The sequence below is a fragment of the Marmota marmota genome, unplaced genomic scaffold (assembly GCF_001458135.2).
Source record: "Marmota marmota marmota unplaced genomic scaffold, marMar, whole genome shotgun sequence".
NCBI lineage: Eukaryota > Metazoa > Chordata > Mammalia > Rodentia > Sciuridae > Marmota > Marmota marmota.
In genome coordinates, this window is record NW_026000222.1 from 6,543,000 (window position 1) to 6,555,662 (window position 12,663).

Consider the following 12,663-nt stretch of genomic DNA (forward strand, 5'->3'; position numbering starts at 1 on the left):
GTTTGAGTCCCCGTAGCCGATCCTCGTGCGATGGAAATCCTTCCTCCAGGTTCCGGAGCACCCCACTGTTGCTGGAAATTCCTAACAAGATATCCTTTAGCCGTCCTGACTTGTCATACTCCCACACAGTGAAGCAGCACACGGGGGCAATGCACTCCCCTCGCCGCCATCTTCCTTCCCTGAGTCAATGTAGTTTTAATTTGCATTTCTGTAATTGCTAGTGATGTTGAATATTTTTTTCATGTATTTGTTGACCGGATCATATTTCTTCTTCTGTGAAGTGTCTGTTCAGTTCCTTTGTTTTATGGGTGTTAAGTTTTTTGAGTTCTTTATATATCCAGAGATTAATGATCTATCTGGTGTGCAGGTGGCAAAGATTTTCTCCCAGTCTGTAGGATCTCTCCATACTTTTGATTGTTTCCTTTGCCGTGAAGAAGCTTTTTGGTTTGATATCACCTCATTTTTTGATTTTTGATTTTACTTCTTGTGCTTTAGGAGTCTTGTTGAGGAAGTCAGTTCCTAAGCTGACATGATGGAGAGTTGGGCCTCTTTTTTTCTTCTATTAGGTATAGGGTCTCTGTTCTAGTGCCTAAGTCCTTGATCCACTTTGATTTTTGTGCCGGGTGAGAGAGATTTTCATTCTGCTACGTATGGATTTCCAGTTTCCCCAGCACCATTTGTTGAAGAGACTGTCTTTTCTCCAACGTGTGTGTTTATGGTCCTTTGTCTGGTACGAGATAACTGTATTTATGTGGATTTGTCTCTGTGTCATCTGTTCTGTACCATTGGTCTTCATGTCTGTTTTGGTGCCAGTACCATGCCAGTTTTGTTACTGTAGCTCTGTAGTATAGTTTAAGATCCGGTATTGTGATGCCTCCTGCTTTACTTTTCTTGCTTGGAATGACTTTGGCTATTCTGGGTCTCTTATTTTTCCAAATGAATTTAATGACTGCTTTTTCTGTTTCTATGAAGAATGAAATTGGAACTTTAATAGAATTGCATTGAATCTGTATAGCACTTTAGTTAGTATGGCCATTTTGACAATATTAATTCTGCCTATGCAAGAGCATGGGAGATCTTTCCATTTTCTAAGGTCTTTTTCTTTCTTAAGTATTCTGTAGTTTTCATGGTAGAGGTCTTTCACTTCTTTTGTTGGATTGATTCCCACCAATTTTTTTTGAGGCTATTGTGAGTGGGATAATTTTCCTAATTTCTCTTTCAGTTGCTTCATCACTTATGTATAGGAATGCAATTGATTTATGGGTGTTAAATGTATATCCTGCTACTTTGCCATCCAATTCACTGGCTTAATCATTTTGCCATGTTTTTTGTCTTTCTCTTTGTGTGTACCTACCTGTACATAGATAATTATAGAGAGAGAGACCTACACATATACAAAAGATTATATGAATGATATGCAAATTATTATTTTATGAACTATCTGATGATAGATTTCATATATTATCCCTCTTTTCCCCCTTAATATTGAGTGTGGATATTTTTAAGAAAATAATGTTCTGCAGTGAACACAGTGCAGTTGTGAATTCTGGATATTTCACATTGCTGCAATATTGATCTCATCTATATAGTCCATGTTCTAATTTTTCCGAGTACCCCTGGGTGTCTTAGGTAGTGATGGTGCCTTCTTGTCTGTCTGGTCGACTTGTCCCTGGAGTGGCTCCTCAGTTGTGCGTTTTCTTTAATGGCTTTCCTTTTTGAAGAATATACACCAGTTATTTCACTGAGTGTTGCTCAGTTTGGTTTCTTCAAGATCAGATGTAGGTTATGCGTCTCCAGTGAAATATTTGATGTCTTCAGTGTTGTTCTTTATCCCTCACCCAGCCTGTCCGTGTACCACCCACCGCATCCATCCATCCATCCATTATGAGTCATCTCTATCATCGCCATTAATTTCATGCGATTGTTTAGAATCCATGATTGTTGCTGCTTATTTTCATGTTCAGATTCGCCGAGGTTTGGCTGCCAGGAGGAGTGTCCTTAAGAGCCACCTCATTGGTCCTTTTCCCTGTCTGGTTATTCTTTGGAGGAGCTCCTTCCTTCCAGGCACAGTAAGATGTTCTAGACCAACCTGTGCCTTGTCTGTCTGGCCCTAAGGCAGCCCGCTCTCTCCTCTGGTTTCCGGGGATCATTATTGAGAAAACCAACATGTGGGATCCAGGTGTGCTGATCCTACGGGGTTTCATTTCTTCTAAGCCCTCCCAGCAGCAGACTGAAGAGAGGTGCATCTCCGTCCAGGAGTTTGTACAGATGCTGCAGCTCCATCCTTGCCCCACCGGATTCTTCTTGTCTTCCTCCATCCTACCTTCATATGTCCCTTCTTTCATTATTTGTTATTGCAAATACTGGAAACTGCCTAAATGTGCAACCACAGATTTGTGGAATAAATTAAAGTGTGTCCAGATAGTAGAGTATTATGCACCTCTAAGAAAGGAAGAGAACTATCTTTATGAAATAATAGGGGGTAATTTCCAAACATATTTTCAGTGAAGAAAGGAAAGGCTAAAAATATTCTGTTTCTCCACCTCATGTATTTACTTATTTCTCAGCCTATACTAGTCCTAAAATAATTTTGGAATTGCTCCACTCTTACGACTCTGAAAAGCAAGCCCACTAAGAAAAGTTCAAGATTTATTCAATGGCTTATACTCATAATAGTGCATCCAAAAGTTATCTGTGTTAATTCTGTTCCCACCTCAGAGTGGCTATATTATTCATTTGAAATATGATTACATTTATTTCTTTATATTTAATTTATTTTCCTCCGTCTTCATTGATTTTATTTTATACCTTAATGCATTTTAACATACTTCCCCAAAATCAAAAAGATCTATTCAACAAAGTGCCACACCTTCCCCACCTCTCCTCTGGTCTCCTGTCAACCACATGTCAATAACCAATGCCACTGTTTTCTGATTTATTTTTCCTGTGTTTATTTTTGTAAAAGTAAGCAGATTTATCTGTGTTCATTTCCCATCCTTCTTATACTAAAGACAAAATATTTGTAGCGTTTCTTTTCTTCACTTGAAAATATGTTTGGAAATTATTCCCTGTTAGTTCATAGAGATGGTTCTCTTCCTCTTTTTATAGGTTCATACTGTATGTTCCACTATGTGGACACACCTTAGTTTATTCCACCAATCTGTGCTTGGATATTTAGGTAGTTTCCAGTATTTGCAATAACAAATAATGCTGTAAACAGTAATCTCATGCATGTACGTTTTTGCTCACTTGGAGGTTACATGTTTGTGGTGAGTTTATTGACTGGTAGAGAAAGTGCAGAGACAATTCTGTCAGCTCTTGCCGGTTTTTCTTCAGAGGGTACTGCTTTTCACCCCGCTCACTATCTGGAGACTACCTGACTCCCTGAATGCTCTCGAGCAGAGGATGATGTCAAGAGGTAGAGTTTTCAGTGCAGTTTTAATTCTTCATTTCTTTTATTACAAATTTTAATTTGCATTACTCCTTTGAGTGAAGTTGAAGTTTTTTTGTTTTTTTATATTCAAGGACCATATTGATGTAATGTTTGTGGATTGTTTGTGTCTTTTGTTTGAGGGCTTTTTGGTCTTTTCATCTCCAGTGTGTGAAAGCTCTTTACAATCCGGGGATGTTAGTCCTTAATTTGTGATACACAGTATTTTTCCCTCTTTGATTTTTAATTAGTTCTTTCTCCTGCTCACTGTCTTTATTTCCTTTATTTCTGCTTTTGTTGGAGAGATTCTTGTTTATTTAAATGCATCTTTCTTGTGTCTAGCACTTTGAGCATTCAGAATACTCCCCAAGTCCTTGACAGGGTGCAGCCCCCCCCCATCTCGGATCGCTCGGCTGGTGCTAGGCAATTGGGGCCTGGAGGGGTGGGAGCGGCCCGCTCATCCCTTGGCCAACAGCCCGGAGCCTGGGCCCCCTCCCGTCCTGCAGTGCTACAGGGAAGACACTCAGTCCTGTCCCTTCCTCAGCCCCCGCTGCCCCCTCCCTGCGCCTGGCCTTGGTGGCTGTGCCTGAGGATGCTCTGCCTCTTGTGCCCAGAGATGATGATCTCCTCTGGGAGCCAGCCTCCCTCCTCGGCTCTCTCCGCCCTCCGTGTGGGAGCACAGTGGGTGGAAGACTCCTCGTACTTTGAAGAGAGGCCTGGAGGGAAGCTGGGAGGAGGCTGGCGTGGTGGGATTCCAACCCTGGACACGCGGCCTGCGTCTCCTTTCCCGTACTTGCCGACAGTCCTCCAGGCAGGGATGGCGCCTCCCGTTCCTCAGGTGGGACAGTAGAGGCCCCCAGGTTGCCCAGCCCTGCAGCCCTCGAGAGGGAATGTGGGGTTTGCATTGCAGGTGGTGCTGGTGCCCCTCCATTGGGCTTCCTGGACTCCTCAGGGGCTGGGACGCCCATCTTCAGCCTGGGCTTTGTGGGGGGCTGCTGGCTAGCTTGTCTTGGCATCCCTCCTTGCCACCTCTCAGCAGCGTGGGGGTTCCTAGCATGAGCAGAGTCACCCTGCTGTCAGCTCTTCGACTGAACAAGTTCAAAACAGCCCTGCAGAGTGGGTCCTGTGAACTGCAGGTGAGGACGTGGGGCTCGGTGGCCTCCCGATTCCTCCCAGGTAGCAAGCTCAGGGCTGGGGTTCCCATGGGTGTGACTGCAGAGCCTGCACCTGGCACTTCCAGGATGTTCTGTCCCAAGGCGCCTCGCTGCCAGCTTGGTGCAGTCTCAGAGGCACGAGGCCCGGTGGCGGGGGGGCCTCTTGACGGCACATGGGGCTGCAGTCTGCAGGACACATTCCCCTGCATCTGCAGGACACATTTCCCTGCATCTCCTGGACACATTCCCCTGCATCTCCTGGAGGAGGTTTCTAAGTCATGAGTGGCTTGGCTACATGACGGGGTCCAAGCACCCAGAAGGCTCTTTGCCCTTCTTGGCCCAGCATCCTCCCAAGGTGACATCAGCCTACAAGCTCAGAGTCCTGAAGGAATGGCAGGTCTGCTGTCCTTGGATGGTTTTGTGGGTTACTGGGTCAGGGGATCCCAGGACCCTCGTCTCTGGGGGCTACTTCACCCTGTGCTCCAATGGGAAGGTCATGGACTTTGATAAGTAGGGTCTACTTGTCAAATACACCTTGGGTTTTTTTTTTTTTTTTTAATTTTTATTTATATTTATTTATTTATTTATTTTTTGAGATTGAACTCAGGGGCACTCAACCACTGAGCCACATCCCCAGCTCCATTTTGTATTTTATTCAGAGACAGGTCTCACTGAGTTACTGAGTGCCTCACTTTTGCTGAGTCTGTCTTTGAACTTGGCGTCCTCCTGCCTCAGCCTCCAGAGCCTCTGGGATTACAGGCGTGTGCCACTGTGCCCAGCTATATACCTTTTTTTTTTTTTAAATATTTTTTTTAGTTGTGGGTGGACACAATATCTTAACTCTTTTATTTGTTTGTTTTTATGTGGTGCTGAGGACCAGACGCAGTGCCTCACATGTGCAAAGCAAGGTCTCTACAAGAGCCCCAGCCCAGCCCACCTGTCGTGTTCTGATCTGTGATTTTAGGTGTTAGTCACTGTTCACCCCCATGCCCACCGGAGCAGGCTGACCAGGGCAGCAGCCTTTCCCTCTCGGTGCTGGAACCCCACCACCTGGAGGGCAGCTGGCCCGTAGTTCGATTTCAAACGAATGGATACGATGGACGGCCAGCCCCAGTCCTCCTCCCATTCAGAAGCTGTGCGGCACCCAGTGAGTTGTTCGCTTGTTTCATCTGTGAAGTGGACCCACAGTGGCCGCTCCACAGGACTGTTGAGTGCTGCAGAGCTGCTCAGAACGGGGCACCCGAGTCTCCTTCCCTCACGTGGTGACACTGTGGGTCAGCTGGGAGGCAGCCTCGCCGGCCTGGAAGTAGAGAGGTTCCACGCTCCGAGCCCTGACTTCTTGGCAGGTCCAGGTGGCCTCGGGCAGCTCTCTCACGGGAACCACTGCAAACAGGGCCGTGGCACGGCTCTGCCCAGGCCGCTGCGGAGACTGTGCCCAGTGGGGTCAGGAAGCCCTGCCCTGTCACCCAGGGTCCAAAGTTCACCCTGAAGAGACTGCTCCCTGGACAGGAGCCTTTTAATTAAACACAGTGTTCACTCCTGAAGTCCCCTACTGTCCCCGCCCCCCCGGGTGGCAGGAGCTGCATCTTGATTTGACAAAGCCCAGTTGCTTTGAGTAATGGAAAAGTACAAGATGAGGTGGCTTCACAGAAGCTGCGGGGACGCGGCAGCTGTGCCCTGCAGCGCTGGTGCCCACAGGGTCTATGTGGTCTGAGGCAGCTCACCTCCTGGGGACAGTCCTGCAAGGGGCCCAGTGCCCAGCGCCCAGCAGTGCCCAGCGCCTGCGACGCCAAGACCCCCAGTGCCAATTCACAGTCTGAGCCCTGTTGCTTCTCAGCCCTTTGGCTAAAAGCAAGTGAGGAGAAGCGTCTGGGCCCACCCAGAGGGTGACTTGGGGCTCTGGGTCTGGACAGCACCTCCCATGGCTTCCAGGTGCCTGAGGTATTGTGAGAAGCAGGGTGTGGGTGTCCCGGGGCTGTTCCCTGAAGACCCGACGTTGTTTAGAGAAAGACTCACACTAGCTGCAGGTACTGCCAGACCCTGTGCTTAGCGGGCCGCGATGGTGAGAGAGCAAATCAGAGCCCCCACTGACTCACTGTAGACTGCATGTGGGTTTGTTAAACACGGCAGCCTATTTGATCCTCCACCTTGAGGATCAGAACACGGAGCCCGCCCCTGGAGCCTGGGTCTGGCACTCAGCTGCTGCTTGTGGGTGACTTCTTTCCCATCCCAGCCACAGAGAGCACATAGGAAGGGCTCCTCTGAGCTTCCTCACACCCTCCCCGCAGTCTGCAAGGCCTGGAGAGGTCACGTCCCCCTACAGGAAGCAGTCCCCGGCTCCCACCTGGCAGGAAGGCTGACACATCAGTGAGATTTTCAGATCTTCCTCAGCACACAGGGCTAGAGGAAAACTGCCACACCTGGCCCCAGAGTGGCTCCTGGTGACAGTGATGGTGGCGGAAGAATCCCTGGGCTGTCTGGAGCCTGGTTCTTAGTGCCTGGCCCTAGGGCTGCCCAAGCAGCGAGGGTGACCCTGACACACACCAAGTGTCAGAACCGCTGGGGAAGTTCTCAAGCCTGCCAGAATTACCCGGGAAGTGCTGCTCTGTAATGAGCTTAATTTGGAAAATATACCCTTTAAGATAAACTCTACTTTTTAAATAGTTTTAGAATTACAGAAAGATGGGAGAGCTGGCTGAGTTCCTGTGCCCCCACCGGGCCTCTGTTTGCATCTTACCATCTTAGCCTGGCACCATGGCCAAGGAGCAGGAATAGCAAACTTGTCGGTAGGAGCCACCGGCACTTCCTAGAGCCTCCACTCTGGAGCTGAGGCTGTCCCAGAACCCCGTCCAGTGTGCTGGGTACCGTGCACGCAGGTGTCGCGTCCCCGTGAGCTTCCTGGCTCTGACGTTCTCACACGGTTCTTCTTGATGGCCTGAGGGGCTTGAGGAGGGCTGCCCAGGCATCCATCGGGTGTCCCTCCACTGGGGTTTGTGTGATGGTTTTCTGGCCTGGTGTCCCTCTCGGTGTTGCGGGGGTGGTTTTGTTGTTGGAGTCTTGCTTCTGCTCTGGCACTGTGTCTTGGGTGCTTCCTGCTCTGGCCCTGGAGCCAGCCACTTCGCCAGGGTGCCCTGGGGGGGAGCCCAGCTTGGAGGCCCACTTGTGCCGTCGAGGTTGGGATGTCACTGGTTCTGGGCCCTCCACTGAGAGTGAGGGGGTGCAGTGTGGCCATACGCTCACGTACAGGTGGTTGTGTGCACGACCTCCCTTCCTGAGTTACTCTAGTTTGCTTGCGACATCTGCCACTCTCACCCAGTGCCCTGTGGATCATTCTGGCCTCCTGCTTTGCTTCTCTGTGAACTCCACCCTGGTGAAGACCTTGTTCCCCCATCTGCAGTTCATTAGCTGAACTGTCCGGTCGTCGTCTACCTGGCCCAGTAGGATGGGAATCGTGAACCCTGGCCTCTGGCAGTGGCCGTATGGGTTGGAGTACGGGGCTCATCTGGAGGCTCGTTTCCCCTTCGTCTTGTGGGCTCCACTCATTCCTCAGGCCGCCAGTGTCAGCACCTTGCTCCCCAACCTCCAGCGAGGTGGTTTCACACATACACAGCACAGCTGGGTTCTCTGCCACGTTCTGCATTCTCTGCAGGATCCCGCAGCCCCCTAAGTGACATTGCGAATGTGTATGCTTGAAGTTTGCGCTCGGGCTACAAAGTTTTTGGTTTTTGGCAAACACCTTCTGTCTGGTGGTCTCCATTTCAGTGTCATCCAGAATTTTTTCCCTGCTCTAAAAATCCCCTCTGCTTTACCCACTCAACCCTCCCCTTGTTCTGAACCGCTAGCAACCACTGATCTTTTTGCGGATTTACAGTTTCATCATTCCTAGAACACCATTCAGTTGGAGTTTCAGACTGACTTCTTTTACCTGGATGTACATTGAAAATTCACTCATCATATTGTCGCTTGCTGGCCAATTTCTTTTTGTCATGGAGTGCTTTTCCATTATATTTGCACATTCTCTCCCCTATTAAAGGACATATTGGTTACTTGCAGTCTGGGGTGGTTGTGAATAAAGCTGCATTTTTTTGGTTGGTTTTGTTACTGTTTCGTGGCTGTAAGATTCCCAAACATCTGGGCCCATGAATATCTACAAGTGGTGATTGCTGTGTCCTGTGCTGAGGCTGCGTTCAGCCTTTCAAGAGAAGACCCTACTTCTTAACATAGGGCTCTCCCATTTCATGTTCCCATCGGCAGTGAGGTGACTCCCTGTGGCTCTCTGTCCTCATTCGCACTTGGTACTGTTAGTCTTTTGGATGCTGGCTAACCTGGGGTACATGTAGGGGTCTCCCAGCTGACCTGGTGTACACATGGGGGGGTCTCCCAGCTGACCTGCTGTAGGCGTGGGGGGTCTCCTGGCTGACCTGGTGTATGTGTGTGTGTGGGGGGGGTCTCCCGGCTGACCTGGTGTACGCATAGGGGGGGTCTCCCGGCTGACCTGGGGTACACATAGGGGGTCTCCCGGCTGACCTGGGGTATGCGCAGGTCCTCTGGCTGACATTTCTTTGCCTTAATTCCCTCATGACTGGATGGTGCCTGCTGCGCGGCCTGCCTGCCACCTGCCTGGCTCCTCTGGCGGCGCCGCAGACCTTTTGCCCATTGGTCAGTGGGTTGTTAGTTTTCTTACTGTTGCTTTTTAAGAGTCCTTTGACATTTTTGGATACAAAAATGTGTCAGGTCCATATTTGCAAAATAATTCCACTCAGTAACAGACTTCAGCAATGATCTTCCAGGAACTGGCATTTTTAATTTTAACGCTCAACTTATGAATTTCTTATTTCATGGAACTTGTGTTTGTTCCTGTATCTAAAAACTCACTGCCAAACCCAAAGTTGCTTGGGTTTCATCCTTTTACCTTCTCAGAGTTTACAGTTTTTCATTACACTTATGTCTGGGGTCCAGGTTGAGAAAGGCGTCAAGTCCTGTTAAGGTCATTTTCTTCTTTTGCAAACGCACACCCATCAGTTTTAGTACCATTTGTTGGAAAAGTCTGTCCTTTCTGCACTAAAGCGTCTTCGCTCCTGCATCAGGATCGCCCCCCCTGCCTTGGCCTGGGCCTGTTTCTAGGGTCTCTGTCCTGGTGGGTTGGTCCCCACTCCATCCTCTCTCCTGTGCTGCACTGTGGCTTTGTGTTAACTCAACACAGTGGGTTGTGAGAATCCTCCAGCTTCGTTCTAACTCTTCAGTATTGTCTTGGTTATTCCAGATCTTTTCCCTTCCTAAATATCATTTAGGACTAGTTTGACAATATGTATAGAGTAGCTTATGGGATTTTGACTGGGATTGCATTGAACCTATAGATCAAGTGGGGCAGAACTGACATCTTAAAATTTGGGGTACTCACATTCATGGACACAGAATATCCCTGGATTTATTTAGATCTTCTTTGATTTTTCTTTTCAGAGTTTTGTAGTTTTCCACCTATAGTTCTTGTACATATTTTATTACATTTGTACCTAAATATTTCATATTCTGGGTGCTGTTGTAAATAACACTGTTTTTTAAATGTCAAGTTCCAGTTGTTCTTTGCTAGCATGTGGAAAAGTAACGACTTGCACATTAACCTTCTATGTCAGGACCCTTCTGAATTTGCCTGTTGGTTCCAGGAATGGTGGTGATTGGGGTTCCCCCCCTTTTATTCTTTGGTACTTTCTACATAAACAGTCTTGCCATTTGCAAATGAAAGTCATTTCGTTTCTGCCTTCTTGATCCTATAATGTTTCACTTCCTTTTTTTGGTCCTGTGCACTAGCCAGGACTTCCAAGGTGATGTTGAGAGAGGACATTCTCTCCTAGCTTCCCACCTTAAGGAGGAGGCCCATAGTTTCCCACAACTGGGTGTGGTGCCAGCAGGAGGAGTTTTATAAGCGGGGAAGCACCTTGTATTGGATTTGGTCAGATGTGTTTTTTTGCATCAGTCGATGCAATGATATAATTTTTCTTCTTTAGCCCTCTGATGTGGTAGACTGTGTAGGTTGATGTCCAACTGTTGATCCAGCATGCGTACACCTTGCTAGCATTGGTTTGCTGATATTTTGTGGGACCCTTTCGCATCCGTGTTCATGAGACACATTGGTCCGTGGTCGTTTTCTCAGGACATCTTCATCGGGTTTTGGTAGTGGACTAGTGGCAGCCCCGGGGATGAGTTGGGAAGTGTTCCTTGGATTCTGTGTTCTGGAATGGACCATGGAGGATTGGTATGATTTCCTCCATAAATGTCTGAAGGACTCACTTGGGCTAGTGCACTCTCCTTTAGAAGATGACTGATGGCTTCAGTTTATTTAAATAAAGTCCTGTTGAAACCATGTGCTTCCCCTCGTGTGTATGTTGGGAGTTTGTGTCTTTCGAGGAGTTGGTGCATCTCATCTAACCCGTGGAATGCATGGGTGGAAGTTCACGGTATTTCTCATGTTATCCTCTTAATTCCTTGGGATCGACAGTCACCTCTCTCTCTCTCCTTCTTCCCCTTGATTGGGAAGTGTTTTAAAAATACTCTTTGAGCCTCTTCCCATGTGGGCTTCGGGTGGAGGTTTGGGGTGGGCCTGGATTGTTCTCCCGGGATGCCCCAGAGCTCCTTGCAGCTCCTAGATAGCCTGGGGACTCTCACATCCACGTCCTGCCCTTTGCTGTTTGCTTTCAGACTCTCATCCAGGGCACTCTGGCTGTTTGTGAAGTGCACAGCCGCTGTGTTGATTCAGAAGAGGAGAGGGCAGACGTGAGGACCCTGCCTGCCTGGCCCTCCCCCTCCTCAGCTCAGGGCAGCCCCCGGGAAGCACTGGGGCCTCAAGACCCCATTCCTGGCTCTCTATCGAAGGGCATAAAGCTCAGGACATAGCTCAGGTTGGACCAAGTCCGGCAGCTTGCGTTGTTCCTGTTCTCACCTTTGTCAGAGGTGTCCATCCTTGGACAGGGCTACCTCCCCAGTGGCCAGTGGGTTCCCTGTTGCTCACTGGCCAGCGTGCTAAAGAGGGGCTCAGGACCATGCAGCTGGATCCTGCTCTGAATTTGGAGAGACAGCATTTAGCCCCAGTCTCTACTTCCAGAACAGAGCGTGCACAAGTGTCCCAGGTGCGGCTGGCCTCTCCACGGAAAACCCAGGTGCTCTCTGCTCGCACTCCTGGGGGATTGTGGTTGACGTCAGTTTCTCACTTTGTGCTTCTGATTTGGAAGGTTCTGCACTGACCAACGGGGAGCTGAGCCTGCACAGCCCCATGAAGAGGAAGCTGGAGACAGAAAAGGATTACGTCTTTGACAAGAGGCTGAGGTACAGTGTCCGGCAGAACGAGAGCAACTGTCGGTTTCGAGACATCGTGGTGCGGAAGGAGGAGGGCTTCACACACATCCTGTTATCCAGCCAGACCTCAGACAACAACGCGCTGACCCCGGAGGTAAGGGCCGTGGCTGGAGGGGTGGGCAGGCGGGGACGTCATTCCAGACCTCCTTTCCCATCCTCGCAGTACCCTGTGGGAACAGGGTGGGGGTTGCCACAGAGTGGGCCCTGGGGGACATGGCTGAGGGGTGGCCACTCACCAAGCTGGCATTGCTTGGTGGATTCAATACCCTCAGGGAGCCCTGGAAGTGGAATGGGGTGTGGTGCTGTGTCCTCGACCCTGTGGTCACATGTCTTATCCTTATGATTTACAGAGACTGTGGTTCTTTTGTGGAACTGTGGGCCTAAGAGTCTGGGGTGATTGACAGACTGTGAGAGAGGAGCCAGCTGATGCTGTGGGCTGTGGGGCAACCCTTGGTAAAGGCTGGCTTCCCTTTTACTAGGCCTGGAGTTTGGGGGTCTCTCCTCCTCCACCTTTAGCAGAAGCAGCCCCAGGTCCTCTCCCCTGTAGACCTCTGTGTGGGATCACAGGAGTCCAGAGGGCGGGCTTTACCCATTGGGGCTTTGCATTGTTCATACCCCCAAAACCCTGTTATTTTAAGCTCATCATGAAGCATCTGCATGAGACCAATTCTTGGATTTTTTACTACTTTTTAAAAGCGTACTTTAAAAGACACAGCGTTTTCCTTCTAG

The 12,663-nt window shown here is 49.0% G+C and overlaps 1 protein-coding gene across 1 annotated transcript in view; it reads left to right on the forward strand.

The window, feature by feature from the left end:
- Cdyl2 (chromodomain Y like 2) overlaps positions 1-12,663 on the forward strand; it is a 157,277-nt gene that overhangs the window by 117,046 nt on the left and 27,568 nt on the right. Inside the window, exon 3 of the mRNA XM_015496290.2 lies at positions 11,811-12,028. Within this exon, the coding sequence (XP_015351776.2) occupies positions 11,811-12,028 (218 nt within the window). The remainder of the gene's footprint in view (positions 1-11,810; positions 12,029-12,663) is intronic.